Genomic DNA, 13786 nt, shown 5'->3' on the forward strand with positions numbered 1-13786 from the left:
TCCCCTCCAGTGAGCAACATGGCCTGTAGGCTGCACTGGCACCTAAGGGTAGCGGTCTGGGGCTACTTCCCACTGACATGCTGACCCTGGGCAGTGGTCTGTTTGCACCGTCCCCGGCTGGCTAAGAATGAACTGGCATCATCCCATCCAGCCTCTCTGGGCTTTCTCGCAATGGCAGCAACTTAGCTGGGTATATTGCCTAAGCAGAGCATGGTGGTTAAATGCAGGAATTCACGGTGCCCCCTTTCTGGCAATTTGGTGTCCTTGCCTGACTCCAAGGTTGTAGCATTGCCAAACCTGCAGGATTCTCCCAGAGTCTCCAGGAATTAGAGATTAGTCTGTAATTAAAGATCATGTCATGGGATGAAACCTCCAGGAATATGTCCAACCCAAATTGGCAACCCTAAAGGGTTGGGTCAGCTTGTTCCCTGACTAATGGAAAAGGGTCCCTCCAAAGTGAGTCCACTAAATACAACAAACTCCATTGTTCTCTGGAGCAAGAAGACATTTGCACCAGTGTCTTGATGAATTTACTGGTGAGACACTAGTTCTTGACACTAGTGTACTCTAGAAATCAATAAGAAAGAAGAGTTGCCAGGACTTCTGAGCACCACAGAAGCTATAGAGAATACATCATAATTTATTCACTGAACACAAGAGATGATTGCGCCAAACACTTAGGCCTGGTCTACACTACGGGGTTATGTCGAATTTAGCTGCGTTAGGTCAATTTAAAATGAATGCGTCCACACAATCAACCCCATTCTGTTGACCTAAAGGGCTCTTAAAATTGACTTCTGTACTCCTCCCTGGTGAGGGGAGTAGCTCTAAAATCGACTTTGCTGAGTTGAATTTGGGGTAGTGCAGACGCAAATCGACGGTATTGGCCTCTGGGAGCTATCCCAGAGTGCTCCATTGTGACCACTCTGGACAGCACTTTGAATTCTGATGCACTAGCCAGGTACACAGGAACCCCTTCGGGAATTTCTGAATTTCATTTCCTGTTTGGTCAGCGTTGAGAACTGAGCAGCACAAGTGACCATACAGTCCCCCCAGAATGGTAGAGCATAGACTCTTTCTACGCTCCCCCTATCATCTCCGTCCCTGAGGTTACTGCAGATTAGAAGATGAAAAAAACCGCTCTTGCGATGACATGTTTTCTGAGCTCATGCAGTCCTCCCACACTTATAGGGCACAGCTTAATGCATGGAGTCATTCAGTGGCGGAGGCCAGGAAAGAATTAAGTGAGGGCAAAGAGCGGAGGCAGGACATGATTCTGACACTAATGGGGGAGCAAACGGACATGATGAAGCGTCTGTTGGATCTACAGGAAAGCCAACAAGAGCACAGACTCCTCCCCATGTTCCATAGCCTCCTCACCCAGACGCCCGAGAACATGGGGGAGGGGTGGAGGGAGGCTCTGGTCACCCAGCCACTCCACTGCAGAGGATGGCCCAAGCAACAAAAGGCTGTCATTCAAACAGTTTGATTTTTTAGTATTGCTACAATAAGCAATGTGGCCTTGTTCTTCCCTCCTCTCCCACCCCACCCGGGCTATCTTGTCTGTTATATCTTTTTTTTTAATTAATAAAGAAAGAATGCATGGCTTCAAAACAATAGTTACTTTATTTCAAAGTGGGGAGAGTGGTTGGCTTACAGGGAATTAAAATCAACAAAGGGGGTGGGTTTGCATCAAGGAGAAAGACGCACAACTCTCACACCGAAGCCTGGCCAGTCATGAAGCTGGTTTTCAAACCCTCTCTGATTTTTGGGTCCTTTTCTTATATAGGCTTCTATTACCCTCCACCCCCGTCCCGATTTTTCATACTTGCTGTCTGATCATCCTACTGGCGCGAAACGATTGTCTGCATTGCTTTCATGGAGGGAGGGTGACTGACGACATCTACCCCAAACCACCCACAACAATGTTTTTGCCCCATCAGGCATTGGGAGCTTAACTCAGATTTCCAATGGGCGGCGGAGACTGCGGGAACTGTGGAATAGCTACCCACAGTGCACCGCTCCATAAGTTGATGCTAGCCACGGTAGTGAGGATGAACTCCGCTGACTTAATGCACTTAGTGTGGACATACGCAATCGACTGTATAAATTGATTTCCAAAATTCGACTTCTATAAAATTGTCCTAATTTGGTAGTGCAGGCATACCCTTAAAGTCAGACATAGACTGATATTGTCTCAGCGATGAGAATTACTCTTCTTTGTGTGATTTATAAAATCTTCTCTCCTTTTTACAAATGCATTTTCTCCTTCACTTCCCTTTTACTACTTGACAGAGTATCTATGAGACTTCCTTTGTTTTTCATCATTTTAGGTATTATTCATGACAAATACAGGATGTTCCACAAAACAAGGTTAAATCAGGGCTCTCAGGAATTTACCGGGGCTTGTAAAGTATGGAGTGTTGTAGCCATGTCAGTCCCAGGATATTAGAACAAGGTGGGAGAGGTAATAGCTTTTATTGGACCAATGTTGGTGAGAGAGACAAGCTTTCGAGTTTACACAGAGATCTTCTTCAAGTCTGGGCAACTTATCAGTGTTTATCTGTGACACTCTGATTAAGTTACCCAGACCTCAAGAAGAGCTCTGTGTAAACTCAAAGCTTGTCTCTCTCACCATCTGAAGTTGGTCCAATAAAATATATTACCTTACCTACCTTGTCTTTTTAGGGGACCATTTAAGACCCACAGGCAGTTATGTGAAATGCAACACTATAATTGATTTGTTGAGTTTTAAGGTGTTAGGTGCCATAGACACATAAAATGACATAGACACAATCCCTACCTTACAATGCTTGCAGTCTAAAACGTGTCCATTGTTTCTGCAGATGAACTTATATCTGTGTTTGCTAAATTCCCCTTTCAAGGTACAAATGGGCTCGTAAACAATGAACTGCAGTTCATCTTATGCTACTGAATATATTAGCTGAGATTATTATTGAGGTTCTCCAGTTACAGCTTTGTAGTTAAAACTGAGATTTGCACTTAATACAGAGATGAATCACTGATTTATGTATGAAGAATACAGCATATACTCCCCAAAATTACAGCACTTTATCCGAAAATTCATTCTGTATTCAAAGATAATTTACAAGTAATTCCACTAATTTGAGATAAAATTAATTTTATAATATGTCTTTTAGCATTCAGACCTTCCTTGTCCAGACAACTTTATCTCGGGTCTGTAGTGAACCCATAAGTAATTTTTTACAACTGTCCTTAATGTCTTTAAAGTCAATTTAATCTAATCTTGGACCATAAAAATTATTATTGATCATAATTTTATGGTTATTGCATGGTGTTGTTACAGGACAGAGTTCATGTTATTTAGATACCTTGACTGTTTATTTCCATATTTTAATATGTTTGTATTTCTTTTAAGTTTTACGTTAACTCCTGGGTTTGCATGCTTGTTTTTGGGATAATTACAACATCCCTGTAATGTTAATGTTTTTACCTTTACGTTCCTGATCAGTCTTTAAATTTAGGTTTTTTTGTATGGAAATAACCTTTTTTGTTTCAGTTATTAAGGTGTGTTAAGATCACTTCTTGTCATGCTGATCAATACTGCCTCATTTTTTCCTTGTACTCTCACATTTGTCTAGAACAATCTGATGTCTCCTGACTTATTCTTATATCATAAACCGTTGGGCAGGGGCTGTTTTTTTGCTCTGTGTTTGTATAGCACCTAGCACAATGGGGTTCAAGCTGTTAAGTATTACAATAATGCAAGTTTTAAAAAAAGTTACAGTGTGATTTATACAATGATTTAAATATATGTAATATCACCCTTAATTTTTGTTTTAATTGTAGCGTTTATGGATAGATTCACTTGTATGCTCTCACTGCTTTATGCCACTTTGGAGCAGTCCAAACTACCAACTATATACTGGCCTGCTAAACTGGGTTTACAGTGGGCAGGAGTGGGTGCGGTACAGTCATGTCAGGGAGAGGAGCTGTCTGTGGTGGATGATGGCTCTTGTGAGTGGGGGCCCAACATGCGGCTGCTTTCACCCCTGTGTTTCCTGGCAGAGCCCTTTATATCTGCCGATATCCACATCCGCGGATATTAATTTTGTGTCCACACAGGGCTCTAACTTTTACCCTCAAAATGCAGGCACTTGCAGGATTTGGTGGGAATTTTATGAATCACAGTGGAGCCTAAAACTGAAGTTTTAGGTGCCTAAGTACCTTTATGAATCTCATCCTTAGCTGTTTGGGATACAGGGGGGTTTAAATGTTAACTTAAAAAAAATAATCAGCCAATTTACCAGGAAAGAAAACTTGCTGAATAGGCAACTGGGCAACTTGACTCGGAATTGAAAAAAAAAAAGTTATTTCCAAACCCTCCCCTCCCTTTTTTTTTTAAAGGTGGTTATCTGCGTCTGAGAGCCTGGGAGCTGGTCAAGTGTAACAGAAGACAGGAAGAGAGCAGGGGAGCAGGGATGAGGTTCTCAGTGGTGATGGGGGGGCTTTGTGCAGAGGGGACACTTTTTATTTTTCAAAATGAAAGCAATTTAATTTTGATATATTTAAAATTGTCTTTAAAATGGAAAATTCAAATTAAAAATATTTACAAGTTTACACAGATAACTTAAGAGCAACAAAAACAAACCATGCGCTGAGATCACTGCAGTGTGTCTTTTTAAAGTAATCCTAAAACAGATTAAATCTCCATCACTATTCTTGGTCCAAACTAATCAAACCTATAAATTTACAATTGTCTGTACATATTGTTCAAGTACATCATCTGCTTCCAAACTCAGACATTTTACAGCAAAAAAAAGGTGACAGAATTGTTCTTTTCTCAACACATTTTCAAAATGCTGCCAGTCTTCCATTTCTCCTGGAGGGGACATTCTCACTGGATTGTATTTCGCCCACACGGGCTGAGCTTAAAGCTTTCATAGGTACTGGGCAGACGCGACCTCTGGTGGGCTGAGCAGCAGGCCCCGACCCCGGCCTCGCTCTGTAGAGGGCCTGGGAGTGGGCTTAGGCCCAGCGGGCGCTGTTCCCGGGCTGCCCAGCAGAGGGCGCTGCAGGGGGAGGCCGCGCTCTCTGTGCCGGCCCGGCCTGTGGTGGTAGCGGCGGGGCCCGGGATTCCTCAGACATTGCGACCATGGAGATCGGCACCGAGATCAGCCGCAAGATCCGGGTGAGCGAGAAGGGGGCCGCGAACCCGCCGCGGGCACAGAGCGCCCAGCCTCCCCGGTCGCCGTGTTCCCGGGTAGTGCGGCCCAGGCCCCCGCCCTGCAGCCGCTGAACAGGCCGGAGGCTGCGGTCACGGGCCGTGCGCTAATGAGCCCCGGGCCCAGCTGCAAACCGGCCGCCGGGGGCCACGTCCAACCGCCTCTCCGACGCGCGCGTACAGCGGGGAGATGGGGCGGGTGACGGGGGATGGTCAGGGAGTGAGAACCGATGGCGAGAGGCCCAACCCCCCCGCACCTGCTTTCATGGGAGTTTGGAATCCGAACCCGCATCCAGATCCGAACTGCGCCGCCAAAGCTGGCCCCGAAATGGGTCGAACCGACACCCAAATATCGTCGCACTCTGGACCTGAATTGTGCACTTCGAGCCCATCACTAGTAAACACCAACCTTGATTCAAAAATCATGAGGTAGATTCCCCCTCGCCCCCCCGGTTATGAGATTGGCTTAAAAATGAGGTTTAAAAGGAAAGGTTTCTGTTTATTGTTTATTTTATTTTGGTTCATGTTTTCCAGTGTTTCTCTGCAACTATGAAGGGCTAGAAATTTAAAAACATAAATGGAGATTTTCAAGTAATCTCATTATTCAAGGAGCTAGAGCAGAGATTAGCAACCTTTGGCACGTGGCCCATCAGGGAAATCTGCTGGTGTGCCGGGCTAGTTGGTTTAGCTGCAGCGTCTGCAGGTTTGGACGATTGCGGCTCCTGCTGGCTGTGGTTCACTGTGCCAGGCCAATGGGGGCTGCTGGAAGCGGTGGCCAGCACATCCCTCAGCCCATGATGCTTCCCGCAGGCCCCATTGGCCTGGCATGGCGAACCGTGGCCAGTGGGAGCTGCGATCAGCCGAACCTGCGGACGCTGCAGGTAACCAAACTGTCCCGGCCTGCCAGCCTATTTCTCTGATGGGCCGCTTACCAACGGTTGTGGATCCCTGATCTAGAGTTATCCCAGATACTGAGAGACTGATGATTACATCATGAGAGTTCTCAACACTGCCTCTCCCTTTGGAAGTTTGCATTGTAAACAGCGGAAAAGAGGAAAAATAAGCTAACACCTGTACAACTGTATTACTGGTGTTGACAAACACATTTTAGCAACCAAAATTCTCTCAGAGTTTGGGTGTTAGTCATATCCAGTGTTTCTTAACTTAAATGCAATAATCTTAATTTATTTTCTTTTTATAGGGTGCTATAAAGGGAAAATTGCAGGAGCTGGGGGCTTATGTTGGTAAGTTTTATTCTGTTTAATAACTTTATTTAAGCTCATTGTAATTAAAGGTGGAAAACACCTGCTACTGTGTGTGTGTGTCCCTTGCAAGAGTATAAGGTAGTTTCCTCCCATAACAGTGTGTGAGGTTTAGGTACTGCACTTGACTTTAGCTATTTATTTTAGTGCAACAGTAGTTCACAATTTGATATAGTGCTCCACTGGAAGCAACCCTGAGAAAGGCTTCAATCCCGTATCTGGATTTGTACTTAACAAACTCCGCCACTTACATGGAGCACAGTTGAAGTCCCTGGGGAATGGACTACATGGGTGCAAGGATCACATGCCATTGGGTGATCAAGCCCAAAGGTTGTAGCTGGGTCCAAAATTAATTCTGCCACCTATTTAAATGTGTCAGGTGGTTAATTACATTTACAGGTTTACTGAAAGTGGTTATGAAAGGATGCCCCATCATCTTCTCAGTCCATCATGTCTGAAGGAGATCAGCTCATAATTTCTTCTTGCAAGTCTTCTCTTTAATTTGTTTGTCAGCCCCACTGTATATTTGGTCATTAAACCGTGCAGCCTGATTGTCTTCTTTGATTCCTCTCTTTCCTGCCCAGTTACCTTTCAGTTCTCTGGTTTCTCAATCATACAGCTCCTTTTTCCACAACATCTCTGAAATCAATTCTTTCTTTTTTTCTAATGCCAAGATGTTATTAGTACTCTAATAGTCTCTGATTTTAATTACTCCAAATGAGGAAGTTAGTTAACTAGAAATTAAAATGTATAGTGCCAAAAGTGAAATCCCTGCAAGCTTCATGGAAACTTTTTAAAGACACCATAATAGAGATTCAAATTAAATGTGTACCCAAATTAAAAAACATAGTAAGAGAACCAAAAAAGTGCCACCAGGTCTGAACAACAAAGTAAAAGAAGCAGTTAGAGGCAAAAAGGCATCCTTTAAAAAGTGGAAGTTAAATCCTATTGATGAAAATAGAAAGGAGCAAAAGGCCAAAAAGAATTTGAAGAACAGCTAGTAAACTCAAAAAGTAACAGCAACATTTTTTTAAGTACATCAGAAGCAGGAAGCCTGCTAAATAATCAGTGGGGCTACTGAACAATCGACATGCTAAAGGAGCACTCAAAGAGGATAAGGCCATTGCGGAGAAACTAAATTAAGTCTTTGCATTGGTCTTCATGGTTGAGGATATGAGGGAGATTCCTTAACCTGAGACATTCTTTTTAGGTGACAGGTCTGAGGAACTCTCCCAGATTGAGGAGACCGTAGAAGAGGTTTTGGAACAGATGATAAATTAAACAGTAATAAGTCACCAGGACCAGTTAGTATTCACCCAAAAGTTCTGAAGGAACTCAAATGTGAAATTGCAGAACTACTAACTGTGGTATGTAACTTATCATTTAAATCAGCTTCTGTAACAGATGACTGGAGCATAGCAAATGTGACACCAATTTAAAAAAAAAGATTCCAGAAGTGATCTTGGCCATTACAGACTGGTAAGCCTACTGCAGTACAGGGCAAATTGGTTGAAACTGTAGTAAAGAACAGAATTATCAGACACATAGCTAAACACAATTTGCTGGGAGAAGAGTCAACATGGTTTTTGTAAAGGGAAATCATGCCTCACCAGTCTACTAGAATTATTTGAAAAGGTCAACAAGCATGTGGACAAGGGGGATCCAGTGGATATAGTATACTTAGATTTTCAGAAAGCCTTTAACAAGGTCCCTCACCAAAGGCTCTTAAGCAAAGTAAGCTGTCATGAGAATAAGAGGGAAGGTCCTCTCATGGATTGGTAACTGGTTAAAAGATAGGAAACAAAGGGTAGTAATAAATAGTCAGTTTTCAGAATGGAGAGAGGTAAATAGTGATGTCCCCAGGGGTCTGTACTGGGACCAGTCCTATGCAACACATTCATAAATGATCTGGAAAAGGGGGTAAACAATAGGGTGGCAAAATTTGCAGATGATACAAAACTACTCAAGATAGTTAAGTCCCAGGCAGACTGAAGAGCTACAAAAGGATCTCACAAAACTGGGTGACTGGGCAACAAAATGGCAGATGAAATTCAATGCTGATAAGTGCAAAGTAATGCACGTTGGAAGACATCACCCCTACTATACATATAAAATGATGGGGGTCTAAATTAGCTGTTTCCACTGAAGAAAGAAATCTTGGAGTCGTGGATAGTTCTCTGAAAACAAGCATTCAGTGTGCAGCGGCAGTCAAAAAAGCTAACAGGATGTTGGGACTCATTAGGAAAGGGATAGATAATAAGACAGAAAATATGTTATTACTTCTATATAAATCCATGATACGCCTACATCTTGAATACTTCATGCAGATTTGGTCAGTCCATCTCAAAAAAGATATATATTGGAATTGGAAAAGGTACAGAAAAAATGATTAGGGTATGGAACAGCTTCCGTATGAAGACAGATTAATAAGACTGTGACTTTTCAGCTTGGAAAAGAGATGACTAAGGGGGGGGATATGATAGAAGTCTATAAAATCATGACTGGTATGGAGAAAGTAAAGAAGACAGTGTTATTTACTCCTAACACAAGAACTAGGGGTCACCAAATGAAGTTGATAGGCAGCAGGTTTAAAAGAAAAGGAAGTATTTATTCACACAACACATAGTCAACCTATGGAACTCTTTGCCAGAGGATGTTGTGAAGACCAAGAAGATAACAGGGTTCAAAAAATAATGAAATAAGTTCATTGAAGGTACATCCATCAATGGCGAATAGCCAGGATGGACAGGGATGGTGTCCGTAGCCTCTGTTTGCCAGAAGCTGGGAATGGGAGACTGGGGATGGATCACTTGTAACCACCTATTCTGTTAATTCCCTCTGAAGCACTTGGCATTAGCCACTGTCGGAAGACAGGATACTGGGCTAAATGGACCTTTGATCTGTATGGCCGTTCTTCTGTAACCCCTCTTCCATTGTAAGTTCAAGCTTCTTGTTTTATTGAAAGGTCTCTGGACCTACCTACATCTCTGCCTATGTCTTATCCTACCTCCTGTCTACACTCAAGTTGTTGTGGTCCTTTGTCATTTCTCGCTCCTGATTTTTACACATTCTTTCATGTTACTCTTAATGCTTGGAACAGCCTTCCAATTAATATTTGCCTCCATTTCTTCCTTTAGAAAACCAAAATCCTCCCTACTTCCTGAGACATTTTTACTATTCTGAGCATAGAGCATTCTGTATGTGTACATTTTTATTCCAATTTGTGTCTATTTGTGCCATTTTGTTAGGTTTTCTGTAAAAAGACTGTTGTTGTTTTTGTTTTCTAAAGTTATTTATAATGTAGAAATAACTGTTGAAGGAAAATCTCACAACATAGGAAACTAAAGAGAAGAAAAAATATTCTAAAATGCTGATCCACAATCTTTCACAGTATTCCAAAATCTCACATTTATACAGATGCCCAAGTTTTTCAGCAGAGAGTAACTTCCATACATTTTGGTAAGAGAACTAGGGGGCTGCGAACAGTAATATCTTATTCTGGAACGGTTCACGAACTACTAGCACAGGGCTGAAATGATATCTTATGAACTTTAAGAACTGCTGTTGCAGTATATGAATTTAACTGCTATAGTCACACAAACTGTCACATACTCCTCTGTACGTTTTAAAATATGAGAGAAAATGTAATTCTGTTGTTATGCTTTAATTTCAGTTTAAGATTTCCTCTTTTCTCTGATTTGTTTCCTTAGGCCCTGATATTGTAAAGGCTTACACATATGCTTGATTGTAAAGTCTTTGGGGCACGGGCTGTCTGCTGTTCTGTAGAGCCCTAGTAAAATGGGACCCCACTGTTGATTAGTTCTAAGGTACTACTGCAGGGATCGGCAACTTTTGGCATGTGGCTTGCCAAGGTAAGCACCCTGATGGGCCAGGCGGGTTTGTTTACTTGCCATGTCTGCAGGTTTGGCCGATCGCGGCTCCCACTGGCCGCAGTTTGCCACTCCAGGCCAAGGGGGGGCGGCAGGAAGCCATGGCCAGGACATCCTTCGGCCCACACTGCTCCTCGTAGCCCCTGTTTGGCCTGGAGCAGCGAACTGCGCCAGTGGGAGCCGTGATCGGCTGAACTTGTGGACGCGGCAGGTAAACAAACCATCCCGGCCCGCCAGGGGGATCACCCTGGTGAGCTGCGTGCCAAAGGTTGCCGATCCCTGTACTACTGTAATAAACATGTTAAAGACAAATATACTCAACCTTACATGCTGTGAGTAGTCTCTCTGAAGTCAGACAACTTACAGTGTAAAGTTAAGCACACAAATCAGTTGCTTCAAGATTGGGGGCTTCTTTTTTAATTATTTTTTTTTTAAATAAAGAATTGATGTACCATTATTAAGGTTAAGATTTACTTTTGGGTATTTTTAGTAAAAGTCATGGACAATAAAAATTCACAGCCCTTGACCTGTCCATGACTTTTGCTATAAACACCCCTGACTAAATCTTAGCCCTTGGGGCATGGCTGCACTGGGGGGCCTCTGGGGCCAGCCCCACTGACCGCTGCAGCTGCAGAATTTCATGGAGATCGTAGAACGTCACGGAATCCGTGACCAACTTGTAGCCATAAGCACTATTTCCTCTCAGCAGCATTCCTCACCACTCCCTCAAATAAAGATAGAAAAGGAGGAGTTTTGAATTGGATTATCGTCAGTAAACATTATTAGTTTCTTTTACGTTAGGTGACAACGGTAGCTTTGGGGTTGTGCAACATTAAGTGTCACCAAAATAAAAAAGGTACATCTAATCCTCTTCATAAAGTCGTTCAAAATGCTGCTGCCCGAAGGGCTATTCAGGTTTTAATAATATAATACTTGAAATGGAAGGAACTGTAGAGAATTGCAAAGTGCTTTATACATAATAAGGAATGAAAGTAAGAAGTCATCCTTTTGTTGGTATTCATCTGAAATGAATAATAGTTTGTTTTTAATCTTTCATATAGACCCAGACACTGATTGAACAATGCGCTTAACCATGTATGTAATTTGAAGTGATTTAATTGGCACTGCTGACATGCCTAGTTATGCACGAATTGAAGTGCTTTGCTGAATCCAGACCCTAATGATCTTACCTTCTCCCTTTGAAGTATATAGTGTCTGTCTATGCTTATTCATTTTTTTTTTTGATGGAATTTTTGCAGTTAATAGGTAAAGGTTTGTCTGTAAATTTTATGCATAAATCAGAAAGGAAATTTCTCTATTTCAGGGATGTGCTGGCCACCGCTTCCTGCAGCTCCTGTTGGTCGGGAACGGCAAACCGCGGCCACTGGGAGCTGTGGGGGACCATGCCTACAGACGGTCAATGTAAACAAAATGTCTCCTGGCCTGCTAGCGGATTACCCTAGAATCATAGAATGTCAGGGTTGGAAGGGACCTCAGGAGATCATCTAGTCCAACCCCCTGCTCAAAGCAGGACTAATCCCCAGACAGATTTTTACCCCAGTTCCCTAAATGGCCCCCTCAAGGATTGAGCTCACAACCCTGGGTTTAGCAGGCCAATGCTCAAACCACTCGACCCTGATGGGCCGTGTGCTGAAGGTTGCCGACCTTGCTCTATTTGGTTGCTTTTCCTGAAGGAGAAAACCCTTTTGCATTATAGGACTTTTATCTTAAATATTTGAATAAATGAGAAAACATATATTATGCGTGTTTAAAGAAAAGGCCATAATATACAAATGTGATACCAAATTGACCTTGTTCATATATTTATCGTGTATGTGTGACTCACTTGCTCTTTTAAAATTTTACTGTAATCTTTAATTTTGCTTCTGGTGGAGCTGACAATCTTATGTGCTTTAGCCATATATAAAGCTTGTATTGTATTTCAGAGGAAGTGGAAAAACTTGTTAATTAAAAGCTTGCTTATTAATTTGCTTATCAGATAATCCATTTGTTGTGCTGTCATAAGTAGGTATGTTTGACATACCAGGATGCAGTTCAGACCAGTGAGGGGCTGTCTCATCCCTGTACTACAGCCTTTACTGCTGTGGGAATTCTGCACCACTGGGCATGCTCAGAATTTATGTCCCTTGCAGATTTCTTTGCTTCCTCGCAGAAAAATGACTTTCTGACAGGGAAGCCACCAGAGCAGTTACGTGACCCTCCTCAACAGTGTGTTTCGGGTGCCTAGGCAGGCAGCAGCTAATGACTGTGGGGCAGAAGGTGGGACTGGGGAAGTGTGATAATGATCTCCCACCTATGTGCAGCCAGTGTCTTGTGCTGCCCATGCTATGCTAGAGCCTACATATTTATTTGACAAATAAAATTTGCAGAATTTTGCAGAATTTTAAAATATTGTGTGCAGAATTTATATTTTTTTGGCGCAGAATTTTTAATTCTTTGGTGCAGAATGCCCTCAAGAGTAAACCTTGAGTGCCTCACAAGACCTTGCTTATAGTAGCTCCCACCTAGGTTGCTCACAAACAGCCTTCCAGCATGCTGGTCACACCATGAGTCTCTGTACAGCTGCAGCCTGCCAGCCACATCTTGGGTTTCACTCTGGCTCTTACCAACCTTAATTAGACTGCAGGGTGACCCCAACACATTCCCGGTCTTGGATTTCCCCCTCCAAAAATGTATCTCTTGTACTGCACAGCGCTCTCCTGAACAGTCCACATTAATTCTTTCGTTCCTTTAAGGAACAATACACACAAGCTTACCAGCTTAAATGGAGTTACTCAGACACTTCTCCTTAAATACTGCATTAGCTTAATCAAGTTTATTAACTACAAAGAGAGAGTTTTAAATGCGTACAAACAATGAGGTGTAAAAGTCAGAAATGGTTACAAGAAAAGATAAAAATGCTTTCTGGTACCTATCTTAACAGATTAAATGTTTTTATTAAAGCTAATGTTAAAATTATATAATACACAGGTTGCAAAAAGAGTGTCTGTACATCTGGGTATAATGCTTGGATTATCCACAAATACAAAGTTTGTTTTTAAAAGTCATATGGTACATATAGTACAATATCAACAATAACCCAGATTTAGGTAAATAAATTTAAGAATAGAGTTTAGATATTAGATTCAGAGCAAGATTTCTTACCACATGCTTCCAACATTACTGACCAAATTTTCAGGTGAGGATCCCTCCCCCAGAGTCAAATGGCTGCTTCTTTTGTCTTCTGCAAAGAAGGAGATGGATGGGGAGCGAGAGGAGAAGAGCTTCGGAGTGCTTGCCCCTCTTTATAGTTTCAGTCCCTCTTTGAAAAGCATTTCCAGCTGAGAACTGAGAGACTGGGGTTCTGATGGACCAGGGACACCTCATGCTGTTTCATTTCTAAGATGCAGCTTTTTTTGTCCTTGTCC

At 42.4% G+C, this 13786-nt stretch overlaps 1 protein-coding gene across 4 annotated transcripts in view; it reads left to right on the forward strand.

Moving 5' to 3' along the window:
* Positions 1-5063: 5063 nt before the first annotated feature.
* The window catches only part of ZC3H14 (zinc finger CCCH-type containing 14), a 45929-nt gene continuing 37206 nt past the window's right edge, over positions 5064-13786 (forward strand). For 2 of the 4 annotated variants that reach the window (XM_032774209.2, XM_032774210.2), the window contains exons 1-2: positions 5064-5173; positions 6408-6450. In XM_032774209.2, coding sequence (XP_032630100.1) covers positions 5138-5173; positions 6408-6450 — 79 coding nt within the window. In that variant the 5' untranslated portion in view covers positions 5064-5137. Of the gene's footprint in view, positions 5636-6407; positions 6451-13786 lie in introns of all 4 variants that reach the window. The other 2 variants (XM_032774211.2, XM_075065606.1) reach the window with 1 other exon arrangement.

The sequence above is a fragment of the Chelonoidis abingdonii genome, chromosome 4 (assembly GCF_003597395.2).
Source record: "Chelonoidis abingdonii isolate Lonesome George chromosome 4, CheloAbing_2.0, whole genome shotgun sequence".
NCBI classification, from domain to species: Eukaryota; Metazoa; Chordata; order Testudines; family Testudinidae; genus Chelonoidis; species Chelonoidis abingdonii.